At 39.6% G+C, this 20,591-nt stretch overlaps 1 protein-coding gene across 1 annotated transcript in view; it reads right to left on the bottom strand.

Annotated features, from left to right (window-relative positions):
- ALPK1 (alpha kinase 1) overlaps nucleotides 1-17,063 on the bottom strand; it is a gene marked incomplete at its 5' end in the record, with an annotated part of 56,719 nt that extends 39,656 nt beyond the window's left edge. The window contains 2 exons of the mRNA XM_082653255.1: nucleotides 12,495-12,649; nucleotides 16,943-17,063. Coding sequence (XP_082509381.1) covers nucleotides 12,495-12,649; nucleotides 16,943-17,063 — 276 coding nt within the window. The remainder of the gene's footprint in view (nucleotides 1-12,494; nucleotides 12,650-16,942) is intronic.
- Between the last annotated feature and the right edge of the window lie 3,528 nt (nucleotides 17,064-20,591).

The raw sequence follows: 20,591 nt of genomic DNA, 5'->3' as shown, positions 1-20,591 counted from the left end.
TATTACTACCACTGTAGAGGTAGAAAAATGGAAACCAACTGTTTAGGTAAGGTACCCAAGATGACAAAGCTAATAAGGGGCAGCACTTGGATTCAAACTCAGGCAGTCTAGCTCCCAAGTTAGCTTCCTTAATCTCTACCTATATGACCTTAATTTTATCAAGATTGTCATTGTCACTGTTACCAAAACCATATACTAGAATAGTGGCAGATATATAGTACAAAGAGAACTGTTTGAACTTCATTGTCCCTAGGGCTTTTTACTTGTTCTTAAAGTAATAATTATCACTGAAAGGACTGAGAGTTTATTGTGCCTTTTGCAGTTTTAGGAGCAATGCATGATTAGAGAAACAGACTGATCTGTCACTTTAGAATCTTATTATCCAAGAGAATCACATTTACATAAGCAAAGCAGAAATAAATGTTTTAACAGTAAGGGTTAGCTTTGCTTTAATAAAACCTCATTAAAAAAATCTCAGACTACTAAACTAGGAAGTGTCAACTTAAGGAATGATTATTCACTAAATCAGAATCTCTGGGTAGTAGGACTTGGGAATATATATTTTTTAAAAAGCCATACTTTTCCCCATTCTTCCTCTCCCTCCCCAACTAATGCACGTGCACACACAGACACGCACATAGACACACAAGCACACAGACACCAGGTAATCTTGATTCAGTCACCCCCTTGAGCAGCATTTAGAACTCAACCATAAATCATTAAAGTCATAAGTAAGTCTAAATCATGTGCATTTTAAGCATATTAGGCAAAGATTTGGCCTTACACAAAGAGTGAAGAGAAGCTGCCATAGTCTTGTGTTCAAAGTAATAAAATGTGAGAGTTACTGAGAGAGAATGTTAGGAGCCCAACCCCTATGCCCCTTTAACACTCTACCTGAGGATGACTCCAGAGGCCCAGAGATTTTTAACTTCCTATACAATACCAGTGGGAATAATTCATGCCTAACATGATAGAAGGTTTTCAGTAACCATGAAAGAAACATATTTTGCTTCCAGTCTTTACATGGTGAAGAAATATAAAAAGTTCCAGAATTGAGTTGGTAATACTTTCAAAATGTGACAGATTATACATATGTATGGAAAAGAAATCAATTTGTTTGAGACTATTCTCAGGAGGAAGCAAATCAAATCAGTTACTAGAGAGAGATACTTCATAAAATAAAGATAATAATACCACAGAGATTACTGAGAAAATTAAAGAAAAATATATGTAAAGTGCCTTGCATTAGTAGATGCTCCATAAATAATAACACTATTTTGAGTGGGTTGAGGGTAGACCTGTGGAATCAGTACCTGAGATCTCAAAATATAAAGAAAATTCCAAAAGTTTCCTCCAAAGTTTACCAATGAGAAAGTAAGGAAGCTTTACTAACATTTTAAAAACTGGGTAGACCCCAGCCCCTTACTTTGCCTGTATGTCAGATGGTGATTCATCACAGATGGTACACAAGGAATTCCTCATCTTGGAGGGGCTGATGATGAGGACTCACCCACTGGACTGTTTTCAGCTTATTGTATTGCAGTTTATTTATACCTGGTTAAGTAGATTTACAGGCTATATTATCACAAATCATAGATATGTTAATTCATAATGAGAGGGAGAAAGACTGCAAAAAATCTCAAGGCAAAGTGCTTTAAAGAATAGTCAAATGTAAAGAGTTTGGAAGACTTTCTATAAAAGAAAGACAAGTGCTAGCTTTGTGCTTTGGCAGTATCATAGCCAATAAATTTTATCCGAGGTGCGATTATTGCTAATTGAAACAGACAAGTGCTCCAAATTTGCCAACCTTTTCTGTGATGACAAGTAGCTGACAATAGTATGTTATCCAACAGGTATTCTGAAAATATTTTTCAGATAATGAGGCTGGAAGTGTTTTCATCATTGTGATTTTCATACTAAAAAGAAAGTATCACATATAAAAAACACTCACACAAATGGGAAACTTTCCACCTGTTTAAAAATCTCCCAAATGAAGAATCTGAATGAGTTTTGACATCGTTTGTTAAAACATGTCTTCTGATTACCTTGCAGAAACACACAACTGACACTGAAGAAAGTGGAAATTTGCCAGCTGAATTTTATCAAATGATTTTTCGTAATTGGTAGATGGATTGAAATACGAGCAGCATGGATTAGCAATCACAGCCTATCTCTTATTCGGATCTACATATCTTTGAGACAATTTTTCAGCTATTACAGTCAGAACTAAGTACTGAAATAAACTGTACTAGCCATATCTTCAAAAGAAAGTGCTAAGCGAAATTTAAAAAGTAATTAAACATACTCAATTACAATGTTAACACAAACAAAAAGGTTCTTGTGCCAGTAATGCAGTTTAAAAAAATATTTTAAAATATTCATTTAATCTTTGTTTTGTTCTTCTTAAATTTCTATCCTAAAGAAATATGTATAACATAGTATGCGTAGCACATGCATATAATTTATTAAACAAATATATAAATGTGCATCAGAGTGCCTGCTCAAAAGTTTTTACTGATGAGCAAAAAAAAAAAAAAAATTAAAGACAACAGATTCAGAACGAATTAATCAACGGGATAGTGAAAATCTTCTTTTGTTCTATACAAACACATCCGAAAAAAGAAAGAAGTAATTCCACTCATCTATGAATTTGTTGAGCTTAAACATTTTTGGTTTCTGCCCTCTGAGGCAAGTTGGTTTAATAAGCAGGGCAGGTGATTCTATATCATCAAAGGATGGTGGCAGGCAGATGGGGGTGGCACAGAGGGGAGGTCTGGAGTCATATCCCAGCTTCACCACACTTAGTAGTATGGATGGGGAACATCTCTCAAGCTCTCTGAGCTAATCATCTCATCTGCAAAATGGACATAATCAATTCTAAATATTTTGCAGGGTTTTATCAATATTATATGTTGTGAAGAGAATATCGTATCGAATCACATGAAATTGCCTGTATTTGGTGTTTGTTGACATACAGTACAACACTGTGGTTCAACTAATATAAACAGTATCAGATATGTTATGGAGGTGATGTTATTCTTACTTGCCGACAGGACTGAATAAGCACATCCCTAGGACTGATCATTTTCTGGAGGTTATCACTTTCTTTTTTCTGCCCAACACTTCAATCTGTTCATTTTCTGCATTTTGAGCTGGGCTGCTCTGCCCACTTGTCTTAGTTTGATGAACTCCTCCAAGACTTGGCTCAGCTTTTGGGCCTCATTATGAGGAGACATGAAATCCATGCCATAGGGTTAGTCCTCATCAAAGGGATAACTCGCATGCCTGATTCTGTGGCAACCAAAGTTTCACTGGTTGAATTTTAAGGACAAGTCACCATTTTCATTTATCTTCCATTGAAGCTTGAAAGTACCGTATAAAAAGGGGCAGTTTTTTGGCACAGTTGTAGAGCAGGCTTTAAATACTTGGTGATTTTAATCATACTCTATCCCGAAGTCTGAACACACAGAGGCCTTGGGGCTAGTATTTATCCTCCGAAGGCTCCATTCTCTTGGTGCCTGATTTTTACTTATTAAATGAAATTCATTTTTGATGGATCTGAACCTTTTGGCTGGCTTCTTTTCAAAAGAAGAACTATAATGTTCAGCAGAGGAAACTAAAGTTTTAAATGTTGGTAACTGGAAATTATAAAATTTGTCTCAATTAATTCTGCTCTGAGTAAAAAAGTCAAATCGCATTAACAGAGAAGGCAGAGGGCAGGTTACAGGGCAGCAGAGATGATAGGAATACAGCAGGGAAAGGCTGCCCCAGCACTGCAACAGCCCTGTGTGAAGGATGGAATTGTGTAGACTGACGGAGGACACGCCAGGCTCAGGCTAGGAAACCTGGGTGCTGTGGTCCTGCTGCTCCCACTGATGGGCTGTGCAACTTACAGCAAGCCACTTCTTACTCTCTCTGGGTTTCAGTTTGCTCATGTATCCAATGATGGGCTTGAAATAGATGACCTCTAAATTGCCCTCCAGGTTTGGTATTCTATCATTTGATAAAGAAATAACTTGTATTCATGAATATCAATTATGTAGATATATAAAATAATGTGTATATTACATAAGTGTGTGTATGTGTCTTCACACATGTGTGCTAAAATGATCTCCAAAAACTTAACAGGAGAATAATGATACTTAGCTTACAGCAGGCCATCAAATGGGAACAGAAAAGAATCAGAAACAAGAGCACGGCATTTTGAATCTTCACTTTATCAGTGAAAAGATGCATGGTCGATGTCATTTAATTAATGATGTTAGCTTCTCCATTAGAATCTGAGCGGTTCAGTGTTTGACTTTATATGCTCTTAGAGAAGCAATGCAGCATAACTTTACTATCCTCACTTAGGTTTTTGAACATTTGATCCTATTTAGATTTAAGGGCAACTGAACAACAGATGCTCTTCTCTTTCTCAATCCCCTTCCATATTTTTGTTTATAACGGTAAGAGATGTCTATTATGGAATCAAAGAAATATAAAGAATAAAAGTAACTTGTAATCTCACCACTTTAATAAAAATGTTCATTCAAATTTATTTAGATTTTATTGTTCAGGATTAGTATTAGATGCTTTTGTAAAATATACATGTTATTTATTTATTATTTCTAAATTAACTGAGATTCCTCCACCCTCACCCTAAAAATTTTAAGCAAGAAGAAATGTCAGATTGCTCTTTTAGAAAGATGGCTTTGGTTACAGTGTGGAGAAAAGCTGGGGAGCCATGGCAATAATGGGTACTATCTGCCCATGTATTTCTGGGTCTCCTCCTTCTGAGCACATGGTAGAATTGTGCTTCCCTGGCTCCTTGAAATGAGGTGTGACTATGTGGCTTATCTTGACCAATGGTCACTTCTGTATGGAAGTATTTAAGAGCCACTGTGCAAGTCACAATTTCCCCTTCCCCCTGCCATGGCAACCAGCAATATTCTAAATGATAGGTATCCCATCAAGCTGTCTCTGAAGGGGAGTGACATAAGGCTGAACTCCCACCAACATTCCCTCAGATGGACATGTAGCAAGAGGAAGGAACAAATCTTTATTGCTTTAAACCCCTAAGATTTTGGAGTTGTTTGGGTTTTTTCCTGCAGTATAACCTTACTATCCTTATGACACATGGGACATGATTAGAAATAGGGAGAGGGTTGGATATGGTCTAAAGAGATAATAGGGGCTGAACTAGTATAGCTGCACTAGGGTTGAAGAAGATGCATTTGGGAGATATTTAAGAGGAAAATTAGGATTTGATAACCAATAAGAAATGAGGGTTGAGGGGGAGATAAGAGTTACAGGAGATTCCTAGGGCTTGACCGGGGTGACTGGGTGGTTCATTGTACCATTTAATGGTACGTGACCACTGGAGGAGGATAAAACGTAGTTGGCGGAGGGAGAAGGAGCTGGGAGATGAGGAGTTCAGGTTTCGACCTCTTGGACTTGAGCCATCTGGGACATCCAAATGGAGATGTTTAGTGGGCTGCTGTATTACAGCTCAAAACGGCATGAAGTAGGAAGAGTGATATGTTTTCTCCAGTCTACTTTCTCCAGTCATGTTTAGGGATGAAATAATACAGATACTAGATACCAGAACCTACATTTTTTCCCTTGTAGACACTACTTTTGTTGAAATGTTCTCTGGAACAAATTCTGTTCTTGACTGGACTGTGGTTTATTTTGCCTTCCTCCCTATGGGGGCAGAGGACCACATGCTAAGAATCTTGAAGTCATTTGAAAGCTTTCTTGTTTCATTATATTCTACATGTGCATAAGCTAGTTTCCTGTGGGTGACATAACAAAGTACCACAAACGAGGTGGCTTAAAACATAAAGATGTGTTGTTTCAAAGTTCTGGAGGCCACAAGTCTGAAATCAAAGTGTCAGTAGGGTCATGCTCTCTCTAAGGTTCCTTGCCTTTCTCTTAGCTTCTAGTGTTGCCAGAAATCCGTGGCATTCCTTGACCTGTAGCTGCATAACTCCACCTCTGCCTCCATCGTCACATGGCATTCTCTCTGTGTCTCTGTTTTCACAAGGCTGTCTTCCTATAAGGACACCAGTCAGATTGGATTAAGGGCTCACCCTACGCCACTATGACCTCATCTTAACTGATTCCATCTGCAATGGCAGTATTTTCAAATAAAGTCACATTCTGAGGCACTGAGAGTTAGGACATCAGGGTATTTTGATGGGGAACAAATCAACCCATAACACTTGGTAAAACTGTGATACCCCCCAAATTTCAGTGCCTTTAACAACAAAGTTTTTGGTGTTTGTTCATATTTCACATTGGGTGCAGTCTGTCTCCAACTCGGAGACTCTACTCCATGTATCTTGCCCTTTCCAGGATCCAGGCTGAGGGAGCAGCCCTTCTTTTTCTCATGGGGCAAAGGAAAGCACCCAATTGCTGAACTATGCAATGGCTTATAAAGCTTCTGTCACTTCTAATCACTCTTCACTGGTAGGACAGGTCATATGGCTAAGTCTGTAGGAATTAGAAGAATATGTATTGACTACCCGCCACACATTTGGTGGTTAAAAAATGGGAGGAACCATTCCAACAAGCAGGCCTTTGACAAAGGGTTGCCCTATCTCTTCACTCCGGTAGTTTTTCTGGAACATGAATTAGGTCTTCTATTTCTCTTGCATTACTCTCAGTGCTCTATATCAAATGCCTGCCACATGTTAATACTCAATAAAGTTTTCCTGAATGAATGAATAAATATACAGTTCATATTCACTTTGCTTTTAGCATCCTGATGAAAAAGATTTCAGTTATTAAAGCCCCAAAGGACATAGTTAAAGATGAAAACCTCATTTGAGAAAATAAGTTGCTGAACAAATCATAACCCCAAAAGCACCTATTACTGTTCTGAGTTCTCTATTATTAATATGAAAACTGGTGCCTGAAATAAATGGTCTTAAAATTAGTTTTAAGAACATCTTTTAACCCAGAGCTTATTCATGGAGGAAATTTTATTGTTCCCATGGATAGCATCTCACCCCCTTACTTTGTCCTCATACCCGTATCTTTCTTTGACCTCATATTTCATTTTCTAATAAATTCATACTTTAGTTATCTTTTGCTAAAGGCCCTTCTTTATTACCTCTCTGCTTCCAGGTTACTCATACTAGACTTTTTTTTTTTTTTTTTTGGCTGTACGCGGGCCTCTCACTGCTGTGGTGTCTCCCGTTGCGGAGCACAGGCTCCAGACGCGCAGGCCCAGAGGCCATGGCCCACGGGCCCAGCCGCTCCGCGGCATGTGGGATCCTCCCGGACCGGGACACGAACCCACGTCCCCTGCATCGGCAGGCGGACTCTCAACCACTGCGCCACGAGGGAAGCCCCATACTAGACATTTAAAAATATTTCCCTGCAGTCTTGTAATGAGTGATTCTTACATTTATTCATATTTATTTATGTTTTAACTCTTGACGCTTTAATATTTTAAGTAGTTCAAAATTACAAATATCAACAACTTAAAGGCACCTAGATTATCTAAAGAGACATATTAGAAACAATATTCTGAAAGCTAAATTTATCAAACTGGATTCATTCACAAATGTTTTTCAACCATATGAGCATAAGAAAACAGTTATTTTTTTGGTCTCTCTTCAAATCCCTGCAAGGTAGCACAGATATTTCCCTAAAAGTCTGTTGAGTAACGGTTATCATATTGTCCATCCTCATGGTTGTGAAGTTGAAAAGGAAATGGAAAAAATACCCTCATTGTGAGCTTGCTTCATCTCCTTGTACTGTATGTAGTTAGCCAACCTATAAACGGTGTGTCTCTTTACAGAGGTACCACACTAAATCCAGGTTCCCTCCCCACACAGAAGCAGGGTTGGGAAGAGGCCAGTCCCTGCATCAGGACCCCCAAATTTGCAGGGAATGCTCAAAACCCTGGTCTATGAAACAATTCTTGGCCCTGCAGCCCTGTCTGCTCCCAACTGACACTGACACGCAAATCTAAACAGGCCCTTTATCTCCCTTTCAAAAGTTTTCTTTTCATATTTTCTCTTAATCGTGTAGAAATTGTCCTTTTCAGGAGTGTGAAAGTCACTGAAGAAATCACGAAAGTTGGCAATCACATTGAGGCCAGTGCCTTCGCGTCCTGGCATCTCACAAGCAAGGACAGTTTTACTAGTTAGAACTCTGCTCTGTCCTCCCAAAACCAAGCTAAACTGAAGCTAATGCTAAAAGCCTTCAATACTTTTGAAAAATCCATCAAAGGTTTTGCTGAATGATATTTATAAGGGCCTTACTGTTCTCTTTCAAAAACTGAAATGCCCTTCTCTGACAGTTGAAAAAAATTGCTTGTGCTTTTCATCTTTCCCTCTCAGAGTGTAAACATTGTTTTGAGTGAAAGGAGCTGAAGGAGCGCTTACTTTCCCTTGAAATTTTATTTTTAAATAAGAGAGGGAGAAAATCCTTTTTCTGACTAATACTAATAATACAGGTCAAAGTGTCAGGCGATATACAATTAAATGGAAAACAAAAAAGGTTCCCCCTCTTTTTCCCACAGTACAATGGCACTGGAATATAAATTACCGATGAAGATGAAATAATACTTCAAAGCTTGTAGGGCAGGGCAGGGCAGTGTTTACAAAGTATTTTCTATGGCACGATAAGACACTGAAGATGACGGTAACCCATGGACTTGAGGGTGTTGCTGAATAGTCTAAAACTAGCATGAGGTAGGATTTTAGGTCCCTATAGCCTGTGACCTCGTGATATGCTTTGTTTCGCAAGGGCAGCTGCAGTTATCAACAGATGTTTCAGCAATAAATAATTGGTATCATCTCAGAAAAGACCCATCTACCTGGGGAGAGGGCATAATACCAAAAACACTGCCCAGCTATTACAGCCACATTAATCTCCCATCTCTCCAGGTTTCTTGGGGAGCATGCTGCAGGTGTTTTTTCTGAGAGAGAGCAGACAAACTCTCTCAAGTCAGCAAGCTTTGTGTGGAGTGTAAAGGAGGTTGGCCCCTGCCATAAATTTCTGTCTGTGGCCACACACCAAAGGAGAAAAGATTGGGGGGATGGGGACTTAGGAGAGGGAGGAAACAGGGGAGGCTGTGGAGAACAGAAAGGAGAGCACAAAACACATACGATTTTTCTTGATTAAGTTAAGCCTAAGAGAGGAACATTAGAAATGACCCTTAATTTTACTAACTCAGGCGCTCAGCACAATTCTATGCTTAACTTTGCCCTGTTATTTGTGGAATTAACTTAAAGACAGCGTTTACACTCCAAGTGTAATGCTAATTTTTAAAATGGAAGGGAAACTTTTTATGGGAAGGATTCATTTCAAGGTAAAAAAAAATCACGGAAATTTAGATTTATAAAATAAATGGTAAGAAGAGATAACTGAAAAGACAAACTCAGCAGCCTTTAACTATTTTTTATGTAAGAACAGAATCTCACAATTATATTATAACATGGTCGTCCAGCTTCAGTAAAGTGTAATATTGAAACCAGTGGATAACGGGACAAAAACAAATCATGGATCATGGAATTTCCTCGAGATACTTTTGACAAACTAAGATATTAATAGTAGCCCGAGTTCACAGGGTGCTATAGTTCTCCGTATTTACAAAACAGAGTGGTTTAGCAGTTGTGCACTTGGGATCTGACACAATAAGAAAGCATCCTGAGAGTCTTTAGGAGGTGTGGTTGCTTAATTTATAGCTTGCTGGGTAAGCGAAAGAAAATGATGCTCAGAGTTCAAAAAGCTCCCAGGTTAAACACATTATGGGCTAAAGCAGCCTAATGGACTGATTCTTAGAGCTGCGCCTGAGTGATCTTGTGAGCAGGGCACAAACTTCTTAAATTCTCTATGCCTTTACTTCCCCCCAATTGTGACATCCGTGCAATATATAGAGGGAAAGTAGAAGGAATAATGAATGGATTCCTGAAATAGTCTAACAACTATGAGCTGTTTGTCTCTCAACTCACATTAACCCCAAATGCAGCGAGACCTGGAAGTTTTTAAAACACCATTTTCAGTTTTTCAGCCAACGTCACCACCAGCTTTGAATACGGCGAGGGGGATCTGGTAAGCGTGCATGGAATGAAGGGAATAAAACCCTGGTTATGGTGATGTGCTGCATCTCAGTTTCTCAGCCTATGCTGGAAATTCAGAGGAACTTTCTAAGCCCCAAAGCAGGGGTCACTCCCTCTGTGAAGCTATCCTGCTCTTACCTTCCGGGGAAGCCGTAGAAAGTTCTTATATGCCACCGGCCGAATCACATAGAGCTTTCCAAGCCCTTCTCCACTCACATTCCTGTTCAGGCTGTCTGCCTTTAATTTATAGCTTGCTGGGTAATCTAAAGAAAATGATGCTCAGAGTTCAAAGAGCTCCCAGGTTAAACACATTACGGGCTAAAGCAGCCTAATGGACTGATTCTTAGAGCTGCCCAATTAATCGCCACCCTGTTTTTTGCAGCAGTCATTCTTAAACTCTAACATGCAACAGAATCATCTGAAGGGCTTGTCTAATGTTGACTGCTAGGCCCTCACACCCAGAGTTTTTGATTTGGTAAGACTAGCGCAGGGCCCAGGAATCTGACTCAGTTTCTGCGTGATGCTAGTGCTGTTGTTGGGAGGTCTAACTTAAAGCACCATTGCTTTAGAGCTGCACTATCCAGTTAAACAGTAGCCCTAGCCACATGTGGCTATTTACACAGGAGTTCATTTTAAAAATTAAATAAAACTAAAAATTCAGTTCTTCAGTCATTCGAGCCACATTTCAGGTGCTCAAGAGCCACATGTGGCCAGGGGCTAAATGTACTGGGCAACAGAGATACAGAACATTTCCAACATTGCAGAAAGTTCTACTCTACAGCTTGCATTAGAGTAAACAAGTTTCAGGACTTCCACCTGTGCTCTCAAGTTCATTCCTTGAGGCTTCCAGAGGGAGAACTGGAGCAGGACGGAGGAAGGGGCTAAGTCACAGCTCCACCACTCACTGGTCTGTTCCCCTAGGCAAGTTAATCTCCCTGCACCTTAATTTCCTCATCTGCAAAATGGGCTTGATAATGGTAATAATCACTGGAGGGCTACTTTGAGAATTAAATGACATGATGCATGTGCAAGCATTTTGTAAACCCTACAGTGATATACACACTACAGTTTTTGTTCCATTCCACTTCTCCACTAACAACAAGCACACTTATTTAAAACCTCTGGTTCACCACTGAATTCGTTCCAAGTATTCACTTTCCTTTGCGGTCCTGAGTCTGCTTAACCTCGGGTGTTTGTTTTTTGGAGGGCTGGAAAGTTTTTTGGGGGGAAGTTACTGTTCCTCCAGTAACAGTAATGACTGGACCACAGTAATGACTGTTGGAGTCATTGTCTCCAACAATGCTGTTATGTGTACACAGATTAGGGGATCTTCCCTGGATTTTTGTTTTAATAGGTAAAAACAATGTCTATATCTATACATTTATTTTGGGATGACCCCAAAACACATTCCCATGTAAACCAATAAAATAAAATTTGGGGAATATTATCATTGCTTGTAATGCCTGGTCTCCAGACAAACGTCTATAGTTTATGTGAGAAAAAAAATACAAGCTAATAGAGTCTCTTCTTTGATAATCATCTAAGAGAATGTAGGGGGAAAAAAAAAAACACTATCAGAAAGGAAAATGGCACTCCTAGTAGCATCCCCAGAACCTAAGCCTGAAATCTGAGCTCAAACCTGAGTTCATGTGTTATTCTTGAGGCTCTCTCCTATCTGAGGTAGAGGTACCCATTTGATTAGTTTCCAATAAATGAGTTGAGGAATAAGCATGCCAATGACTTTGACATGATACTTCCTGAACAGTGTGACTCATGAGGAGATAAGGGAGTGAACAGGATTCCAGGCAGGGCTCAGGGAAGAGACATGCCAGACCTCAGTAGCTTAGACAGCAAGTCACATGGATGTAATAGTGGTGAATTTATTTTTTTAACCTACCCAACTTTTAGAAAGTAGTATTTCAAAATAAAAATGCTATGAGGCATGGTGGAATCAAAACTACTGCTTCTGGCCCACCAAGAATATGCAAATAGGGACTTCCCTGGCAGTCCAGTGGTTAAGACTTCGCATTCCAATGCAGGGGGTGAGGATTCAATCCCTGGTCGGGGAGCTAAGATCCCACATACCTTGCAGCCAAAAAACCAAAACATAAAAAACAGAAGCAATATTGCAACAAATTCAATAAAGACTTAAAAGAAAAGAATATATATATTTTTTTAAGTCATGCAAATATTTCAGCATGACATGACCACCCTTCTTCACTTGTACTTGATTTGCCTTTCCAACAGAAGGTCTTATGGGCAAGCAAACCCTCTTAAAAAGCTTCCCCCCACACACATTAGTCAATCTGGCAGAGCCGACCATAAGGGTAGGGGCTGTTTTATGCTTCAAAGAAATTTAATCTATTAGACCACTTAGAGGCTAAATGCCTCACTTGGGGGTGTCAGAGGAACAGGTGGTGTGGCTCTTCCTACCAGTAACTGCTCCAACCCGGCGCCAATCACATCCTGCAGGTTTGTTTTGTCCTCTGGGCCCACAGCTTGTTTGTACTGCCACTTTTCAGGCACGAAGGGCCACTTCATTTCCTTTGCCTCCTGGATCAGGGTTCTTAACTCGCTGGGGAGTGAAGCTGCAAAGGTCAGAGTTCAGGTAAGGAAATTGCAGTCAAAGAAAAGGCTGTTGAGTTACCAATGTTATGATGAAGCACCTCAGTGGCAAAAAAATTTTTCCTACCTCTTGCTGGCTGGCCTAACCTGGTGGTTCTGACTCAAAGAATAATAGCAAAAAGCTATCTGTCAGGGGTGGCCCTGGTCTACTTCGCCCTACGGGTAAATTGGGGTAGTCAGGCATTAAAAAAGGTTTTAGCAGGAAGTAAAGCACTTCAGTGACTATCTCTGCATGAAGAATCAGAGAAAGGAACGAAGGAAATATTATTTTTCCTGTAAAATGAGAACGGGACTGAGATGGAATGGCATTTGGGGCTTGTGGCAGCTGGGTAATGCAGAGAATCAATCTGTACAACCTCTTTTTTCTCCTCTAAGACCTCACCTCACCTCAGACTTTCCCTGTGGACTACATTTGAATATAGACAATGAATGCAAAAAACCCATATCAATTTATTATGAAATGGCCTTATTTTACATGAGGAGATATAGTTAATCTCTTAATAGACATCAAACCTAGTTAATTATATAAGTCAACAATCTCCTATCCAAACTTGGGAAATGCAAAAAGCTCTGCAAACTAGAAGGTTTTTTTTAAGTTTGGCACCTGAACCAGACTTGAATTGACTAGAGGCTATTTATAATCTTGTTATAGTGAGATTAGTCAACATTTTGTTCTGAAAATTTTAATTTTTGACTGTAGATGCTGCCCCAGCTTCTACTGGAGTGTATATACACCATACTTCCCTTTCTAACATTTGAAAAAATTCTGAATTCTGCAGCACATGTGACCCCCTCCAGGGCTGTGAATAAGGTATCATGGACTTGTATATATGACTGCCAGCTATAAATCTCCAGGTGCTTGTCTTGCAGACATCTCAGACTCAACATATCTAAAACTGAACTCATCACCTTTTTTCTAAATATTGTATTTCCCTCTCTGTTTTCTATTTTGATGAATGCTACTATCATTCACTGACTCACCCAAGTCTGAAACCCAGAAGTTGGTCTAGACTCTTTGTTCTCTCTTCCTCCCTGAATCTAATTGGTTATCAAATTCTGTGGATCCTAAAATCGATTTCTTCCTTTTAATTATCAGTAATTCTTTCCTGAATCATTGTTTTCTATCTCCCCCCATCCATTTCATCTTCCAAACTGTTGATTCCCATTTTGCTAAAAACAAGATGGACCAGGCCATTGCTCTGCACAAAATTCTCCAATACTTTTGCACATCCTGTCCTCACTGTTTGCACTGCCCTCCCTCAACTGCCTCATGACCAAGCTCAGGCCCACTGACTTCATTCAGCATTCAGTGCAAACACTGCCACTTCTCATTAGCCCTGCCATGATCTCCCAGTGGAATTGAGATGTCCCTCATGAGTGCTCCCAAACCCACAGGTGCATGCTCCTTTCAGCGTTCATCCCACTGTTCTCTAGCCACATCTATCCTTTCATTGAACTGTGGACTGTCAGCTCCCTGAAAACTGGCATCACATCTTATCACTTTTGTAAATCACACCATGATGGTTAAAAGAAAGATTAGTCTCATGTTTACGTGAGACATGCTAAATAAGACAAAAGAGATATGACAAAGAGAGTGAAAAAAAAGAAGAGAAGGAAGAAAAGCTAACTCTGCCTTGGTTCATGATGTCTTCTTGAGTCCTTGCCACCAGCTGGGCAAATGTAAGGAAGTCTCCTGAGGGGAAGGACTGCTTGGCATTGAGGGGATAATGCATGGGCTATGTCAATGCAGGATCGATCTGGACTGACTACTAAGGATAACTTACAAGTATCACACTGAAACCATTGTCCCCCCACCCCCTGCCCCATTCAGTAACCCAGAACTACTGAGCACCCTCTGTGCAATGGCACTCCCCCAGTGAAAGCAAAACCACAAGGTTGGAAGTCTATGTGGTCACAATCTCCTCTTACCACCACTGACATAATTTTAATCTCTGAAAATGTTTCCTATATACATATAGAGAAAATTTCTTAAATGATATTTCTAAATAGTCATGAATAGGATGACTATTCAGTTCCGCTTAGGACAGTCCTATGTAATCATAGTGTACTTATTAATAGTGCTCTTTCACTCTAAAAAGTACTTCAATTCTGATAAATTATTTGGATACTCTGTCCATGAGTGTCAAGCTCAGGAGTCAAAGGATTAGTTAAATGACAACAGAAATGTGATTTCTGGATCCACAGAATTTCACTGTATTTTGGCAATGAATAGCTTTAAGTATTTTCAAAATTTCTTCATGATGATATATTTGTCACAAATCCTTTTTTCCTCCTTGTACCACCCTTTCCTTACAGATCGTGCCAGAACGTGGATAGTCCACTGGGGAATACTGAAATAAAAGATGCCTCTGAAGTACGTTTTAAAAATATATCTCTTTTTGGATTTCAGTTCCTTCTCTATCCCAGTGGGTTAGAGTTGCTAGGACTAGTCACCCATGCTGACTATGACAATTTCTGAAGAAAAAGGATGGGGTTGAGAGGAAGAGGGAAAAGAATAAAACCCACAGTGTTCGTGTTCGAGTCTACCGGCTGGCCCTGTCGCCTTAAGTGACCCTGTACTAATGCCTTTCTCTGGGAGCACGTGCGGGTGATGACATCAGTGGCGGTGGCAGCCCGACCCGTGAGCTAGAGCTGCTCAGAAACCACCTGCCGAGGGACAGGCTCCGTGTTCATACTGTGTCCAACCACACTGATGGCGCTCGGGTGGACCACGCAACATGCAGTGGCGATGGGCGAATGCTGAGTTTGTCAATGGCTCAGCACAGGGTTCCTCCGCCATTGGCTTACTGGATTCAGCCAACCCCAGCAGTCCTCCCCTGACCGAGCAGTAGCCTCCTCTGCCTCTCTGGTCACTTACTTCCCCAAGCAGCTTACCTGAAGGGCCATGGCTAATTGAGTGATTTTGCAGTCGTGATTTGCCTTATCTGGAACTAAACTGATTATTTCTCCTATTCTGTGGCACTTGGGAAGAAAAAGAAAATGAAAATCCTTCCTGAATGAGGGCTCAGAGTCTTCACTAAGGAGAACACAAAGCTTAAAGGAATTTGGGCTGAAGAGACAAAGGACATGATGTAGTAAAAGGAGAAGAGAAAAACTTCAGGAGTAATAACAGAACACAACGCACTGCCCCTGGGGAGAACCAGGACCAGCCCTGGAGCAAGTGAAGTTAGACTCTGATGTATCTGGCTAGTAAAGAAAGAAAACACTAAGGCTGTGCAACAACTGGACATGGGGCATGTTATCTGGAAAAGAGCCTGGATGACAGGTTACAAAAAGTTAGACTTCTAAAGGCACCTAAAAGTTCTCTTATAAAAATATATGTGCCTATATACAAGAATGTGGGAAAAAGACTCTCCTAGAACCTTTTCCCATTACACAATCAACAACAACAAAAGAGATGGGGAGTGTGCATTTTATATGGGGATCTTATTTCTGTAAGGAATAGCAAATGACTAAAAATACAAAGAAAAATATTAAAAGCACATAAAAGGGACACACTGATAGAAATGAAGGGAAATTTATCTGAATGCTAAAAAGAAATCTAAGAAGGCTGCCTCTTCAAAACTGGCTAAAGAAGAAATCAGAAATGCTTTAACTTTCTAGACTTTGTGATTGAAACTTCCCAAACAATGACTCATCTAAAACTATGAACGGCACAAACTATGAATGAGCAAAAAAGCCAAATTCTTAAACTCTGATAATGATGCAATAAGCATTTATCAGTATGAGTGGATTTATTTTACAAATGGCATGTAAATACAAGATGAGAAAATGTACTGATGATCAAAAAAGAGAGATGGGACTGATGAGATGACATATTTGTGGAAACTGTAGAAGTCTATGGAAACTGATGAGGCACAAAAGCCTAGTTTGAAAAAAAAGTATGTGCCACCATTCAGAAGTTGCTTCAATTTTTTAATAATTGAAATTTACGTGCACCAGCCCACTTGGACCCTTTGTTCTTCTTGAACTAAACTGTTTCTTGTGGCCTCATGTTTACTGAAGCTTAAAATTAGAACTGACAGCAATTCACTGCAACAAAGTGGGCTTCCTCCCCTGCCCGTCCACCCACAGCCCATGTCCCATTCATGCCCTAGAAATCCACTCATCTCTCTGTGGTCATCTGCCAAGAGAAGAAAAATAGGGCAGAGATGAGAATGTGTTGTTCAGACAGGGGAAAGGAGAGCAAACCTGCTGCTCCCCATTCCCCCCAGCACCTCCCATCAGGACCTCACCTCTGCACCGCTGGTCCTCCCTCTTGTCCTCCTCTAACACATCTGACGCCTCCAACAAGAGCTGGTCCAGCACTTGCTTGCACTCTTGCAGTAGCACAGCTACAGCTTTTTGATTATTCATGATGATTACCCTCCCTCGATGATGAGTCGAGTGTCCCTGGGTCTACAGTGATCAATTACCTAGGAGAAGACATCGATTCTCAATAAAAGAGCCCCTTCAAGCCTGAGGTACCTGGTGAACAAAAGAGGGGGAAAGATGATTAACTGAAGCGTCATCAATTATCTGTAAGACTCAAGCAGGGAGGGATAATAGAGCAAGCACATGAAAATACATGACAGCCCCTGAGGACTTTCTTAGGGGAGTGTATGAAATTACTGCAGGGCCTGGTCTAGATGGGCAGCACCTCGAAGTCATCAGAGAGCAGAAGGGAAAGGGTCCTGGTGCAGATCTGGTTACCCACAGTGAAGTCAGTGGAATCACATGGAGCCAAATGAAATGAATATACCCTATGATTCATGTATCTTCTGAATACCTCATATCAGTGCCTCTGGATCCCAGGGGCACCACACTTTCTTGCCTCTCTGGGAGTCTACAGGAAGCATCTGGCTAACAGTTCTAATATTCAGACACAAGCACATGGTAATATGAAGTTTACCACTCTCATAACCCACTGCTGATTTCCCCTGTGCAGTATTCTTTACGGTATTTAGCATCATATAATTTGGACCAAAATAGGCAATGACAGATGCCAAATTTAAAGCTCTTCACTGCCAGGCACATTGCCAAATAAAATAAAGAAATGTAATCCCAGAAAACCCAATTTCCTAGATCTATCATATGGATAGATCTACTTATATCCCATTTAACACATATACAGCTGAGGGACTTCTTATATAAATATGAGTATACTGTAATGAGCTATTGCAGTCAAAGTAATTTCAGGAACAAAATAACCCACTGACTGTACAAAAAATGCCTGACAAATACTGAAAAGTCTCTTGATTAACAAATTTTTTTTAATTGAAGTATAGTTGACTTACAATGTTGTGTTAGTTTCTGGTGTACAGCAAAGTGATTCAATTTCATATACATACACACACACACACACACATACACACACACACACATATATATATATGTTCTTGTTCAAATTCTTTTCCCTTATAGGTTATTACAAAATATTGGGTATAAGTTCTCTGTGTTATACAGTAGGTCCTTGTTGTTTATTTTCTATATAGTAGTTTAACAAATCATTTTGCTTGTTTTCCTTTTATTAAAGAATGTACATTGTAAACAAAACAAAGGAAGTTATTCTCTTTCTGAATTTGCCAGAATAGACAGTGGAGCTGCTGTCTGGTTGTGACACTCTTGTATGGCATGTAGAATCTTATTACCAAAGAAAGAGAATCTGAAAAGGAAGAAAGTACAACAGATATATGATCTATTCCCTCTGTTATCTAGCAGATCCATGAAACACAATATTTTACTGTTCTAGTAATCATTAAAACTATTAAACCAGTGAATTATTGTGTTGGTGTTGGGGTAAATGTGCTCTGCTACACAATGGCCTCACTTTAAGAAGCTGGTTTTGAATCTGAAATAGCAAGAAAGTGTTTTTCTATCTTTTATCTATTCTATGACTTAACAGGAACAGAAAATGAAGGATGAACTGTGAAATCTAAACTCTGTAATTTTCATTCTAACCTGAATTTTATCCTCGCTGTACTTTAGGTTTTCATTCACACACACACACACACACACACACACACGTAGAAGTGCCAAAGCAAAGTTTTAGGATGCAACAGACTTGTTTCATGAAGACAATCATGTACTCGTTGATGAAGAACACAAGCAGAGTTTTCATACAACAGTCTTGTTACTTGAAAGAGCATTTACATTAAGTGAAGTCATGAAATTAGTTACTGGAAGCATTTAAACATAAATATAAATTTAATCTCTTTTCTGCTTAAGATGTTTCATAGAGTATTCCTGCATGGATTGGGTTGTTGGACTAAATGGTTTTCAGTGTTCCTTTTAGCTCAAGTGTTTATGTCAATGTTTTGTGGTACAAGCTGACCATTAGCTTGCCTTTCTATGAAAAGAACTAAACAGTAAGGGCTGGTCAGAGAGTTAATCAGTAGACTAGAGTGAGCAAGAGGCCATGTAGCAATGATAGCCCATTCCCACCATTCCCTGAAAAAGGGAGATGGTGACTATAATGGAAGGTTAGTATGGAAATTGGGAAATGCAGTTGGTGGATGAGAAAGTTAAGAACAAACTTTGTTTGGAATGAGTAACGGGTGAGTAGGACTCTCACTTTTCTTCAAGTCCTAAATTAAATCAAGAAGGGAGTTCACTTTCCCAGGATCCTTTTTATAGGACTTCATATAGAAATAGAGGTATAAAAAGAAAATATGAAGAGCTCATGCACAAAGAAATAAAACTGCACTATAATATAATTTTAATAGCACATCACCCCTTTGTCTAAAGGCTTAATGTTTTATTAGTGCTGTATCATCCTCTTAGGGTAGACAGTAGTCTTCCATTATAAATTTTAACTGCTTTGTTTCTGTTAATATTTTAAGCAGAGAGAGTATGTAGTAAAGAAAAGACCTAGAAATAGGAAAACTAATATACATAATAGTGCTCAACAACTAATTCCACTTCATTCTCTACTATTAACTATTTGTGAGACCTCTGAGTTTCACTTTTGAGATTCACTTTTCTCATCTATATTTTGAGGGGATTGGTTGGGAACAATTGTTAAAATGTTTCCAGGTCTTAAATTACATACTCAGCAGCAGTTTAGATAGACCAGGTTGTCTATCTAAAGAATAGATAGACTAAAGAATATCTGATATTTATTTACTGAAAAATTCCTGGCTCTTTTCAGAACCCTTAAGTGTAATATTTTTATGCATACTCTTCTCTGTGGGTTAGAAGTATGGGCTTGAATCTTAGAGGCTGATTACTAAATATTCTTCTTTGCTTTTGTTTCCTCACTTGAAACCCTGATTCCTGATGCACAGGATCATAAATCTCTTCCTTTTGTCTAAGTGCTGTGAAAGAGAGATAAGATACATGGTTTTGTGAGGGCAAACAACAGGACTTGACCTAAGCATTTGGGTAAGGATAGGGCAGGTCAAGGGGGGCTTCTCTGAGGATGTGATGCCTGAATTAACCTCTGAAAGAGGAACAGGGCTTAATGAAGTTAAAATGGTAGGGAACAGTCCTAAGGTAGAAGGAAATATAGAGGGAATGAAAGAAGGTCAGGTTGGCTGAACTAGACATAAAAGGAGAAAGCTGACATGAAGTGATGCTGGAGAGGTAAGCAGGGACTGTGGAGGGCCTTGTGTGCCAGGTAAGGAATTTTGTGTTTACCCTAAGAGTCACAGAAAACTACTGGTAGCAGTAGGAACACAACCAGATTTACATTTGGGAATGATCATTCTGTTTTGGACGTAGTTTGTATATAAGGGGGCAGGGAGGAAGAGGGTGACTGCAGGAAGATCAGTTAGGTACTTATTGCAATAATCCAGGTGAGATACAAGGACTTTGGACCAGAGTGATGATATCAGAGATATGGAAAATTGGACAGATTTGAGAACTGTTTAGGGAGTATATGCACTGTTGGTGTTGGATGGCTAT

Source organism: Grampus griseus (genome assembly GCF_964374135.1).
Source record: "Grampus griseus genome assembly, chromosome: 4".
Classification (NCBI taxonomy): Eukaryota; Metazoa; Chordata; class Mammalia; order Artiodactyla; family Delphinidae; genus Grampus; species Grampus griseus.
The sequence above is the reverse complement of the archived record's forward strand: the minus strand, read 5'-3'. Positions and strand labels throughout refer to the sequence as shown.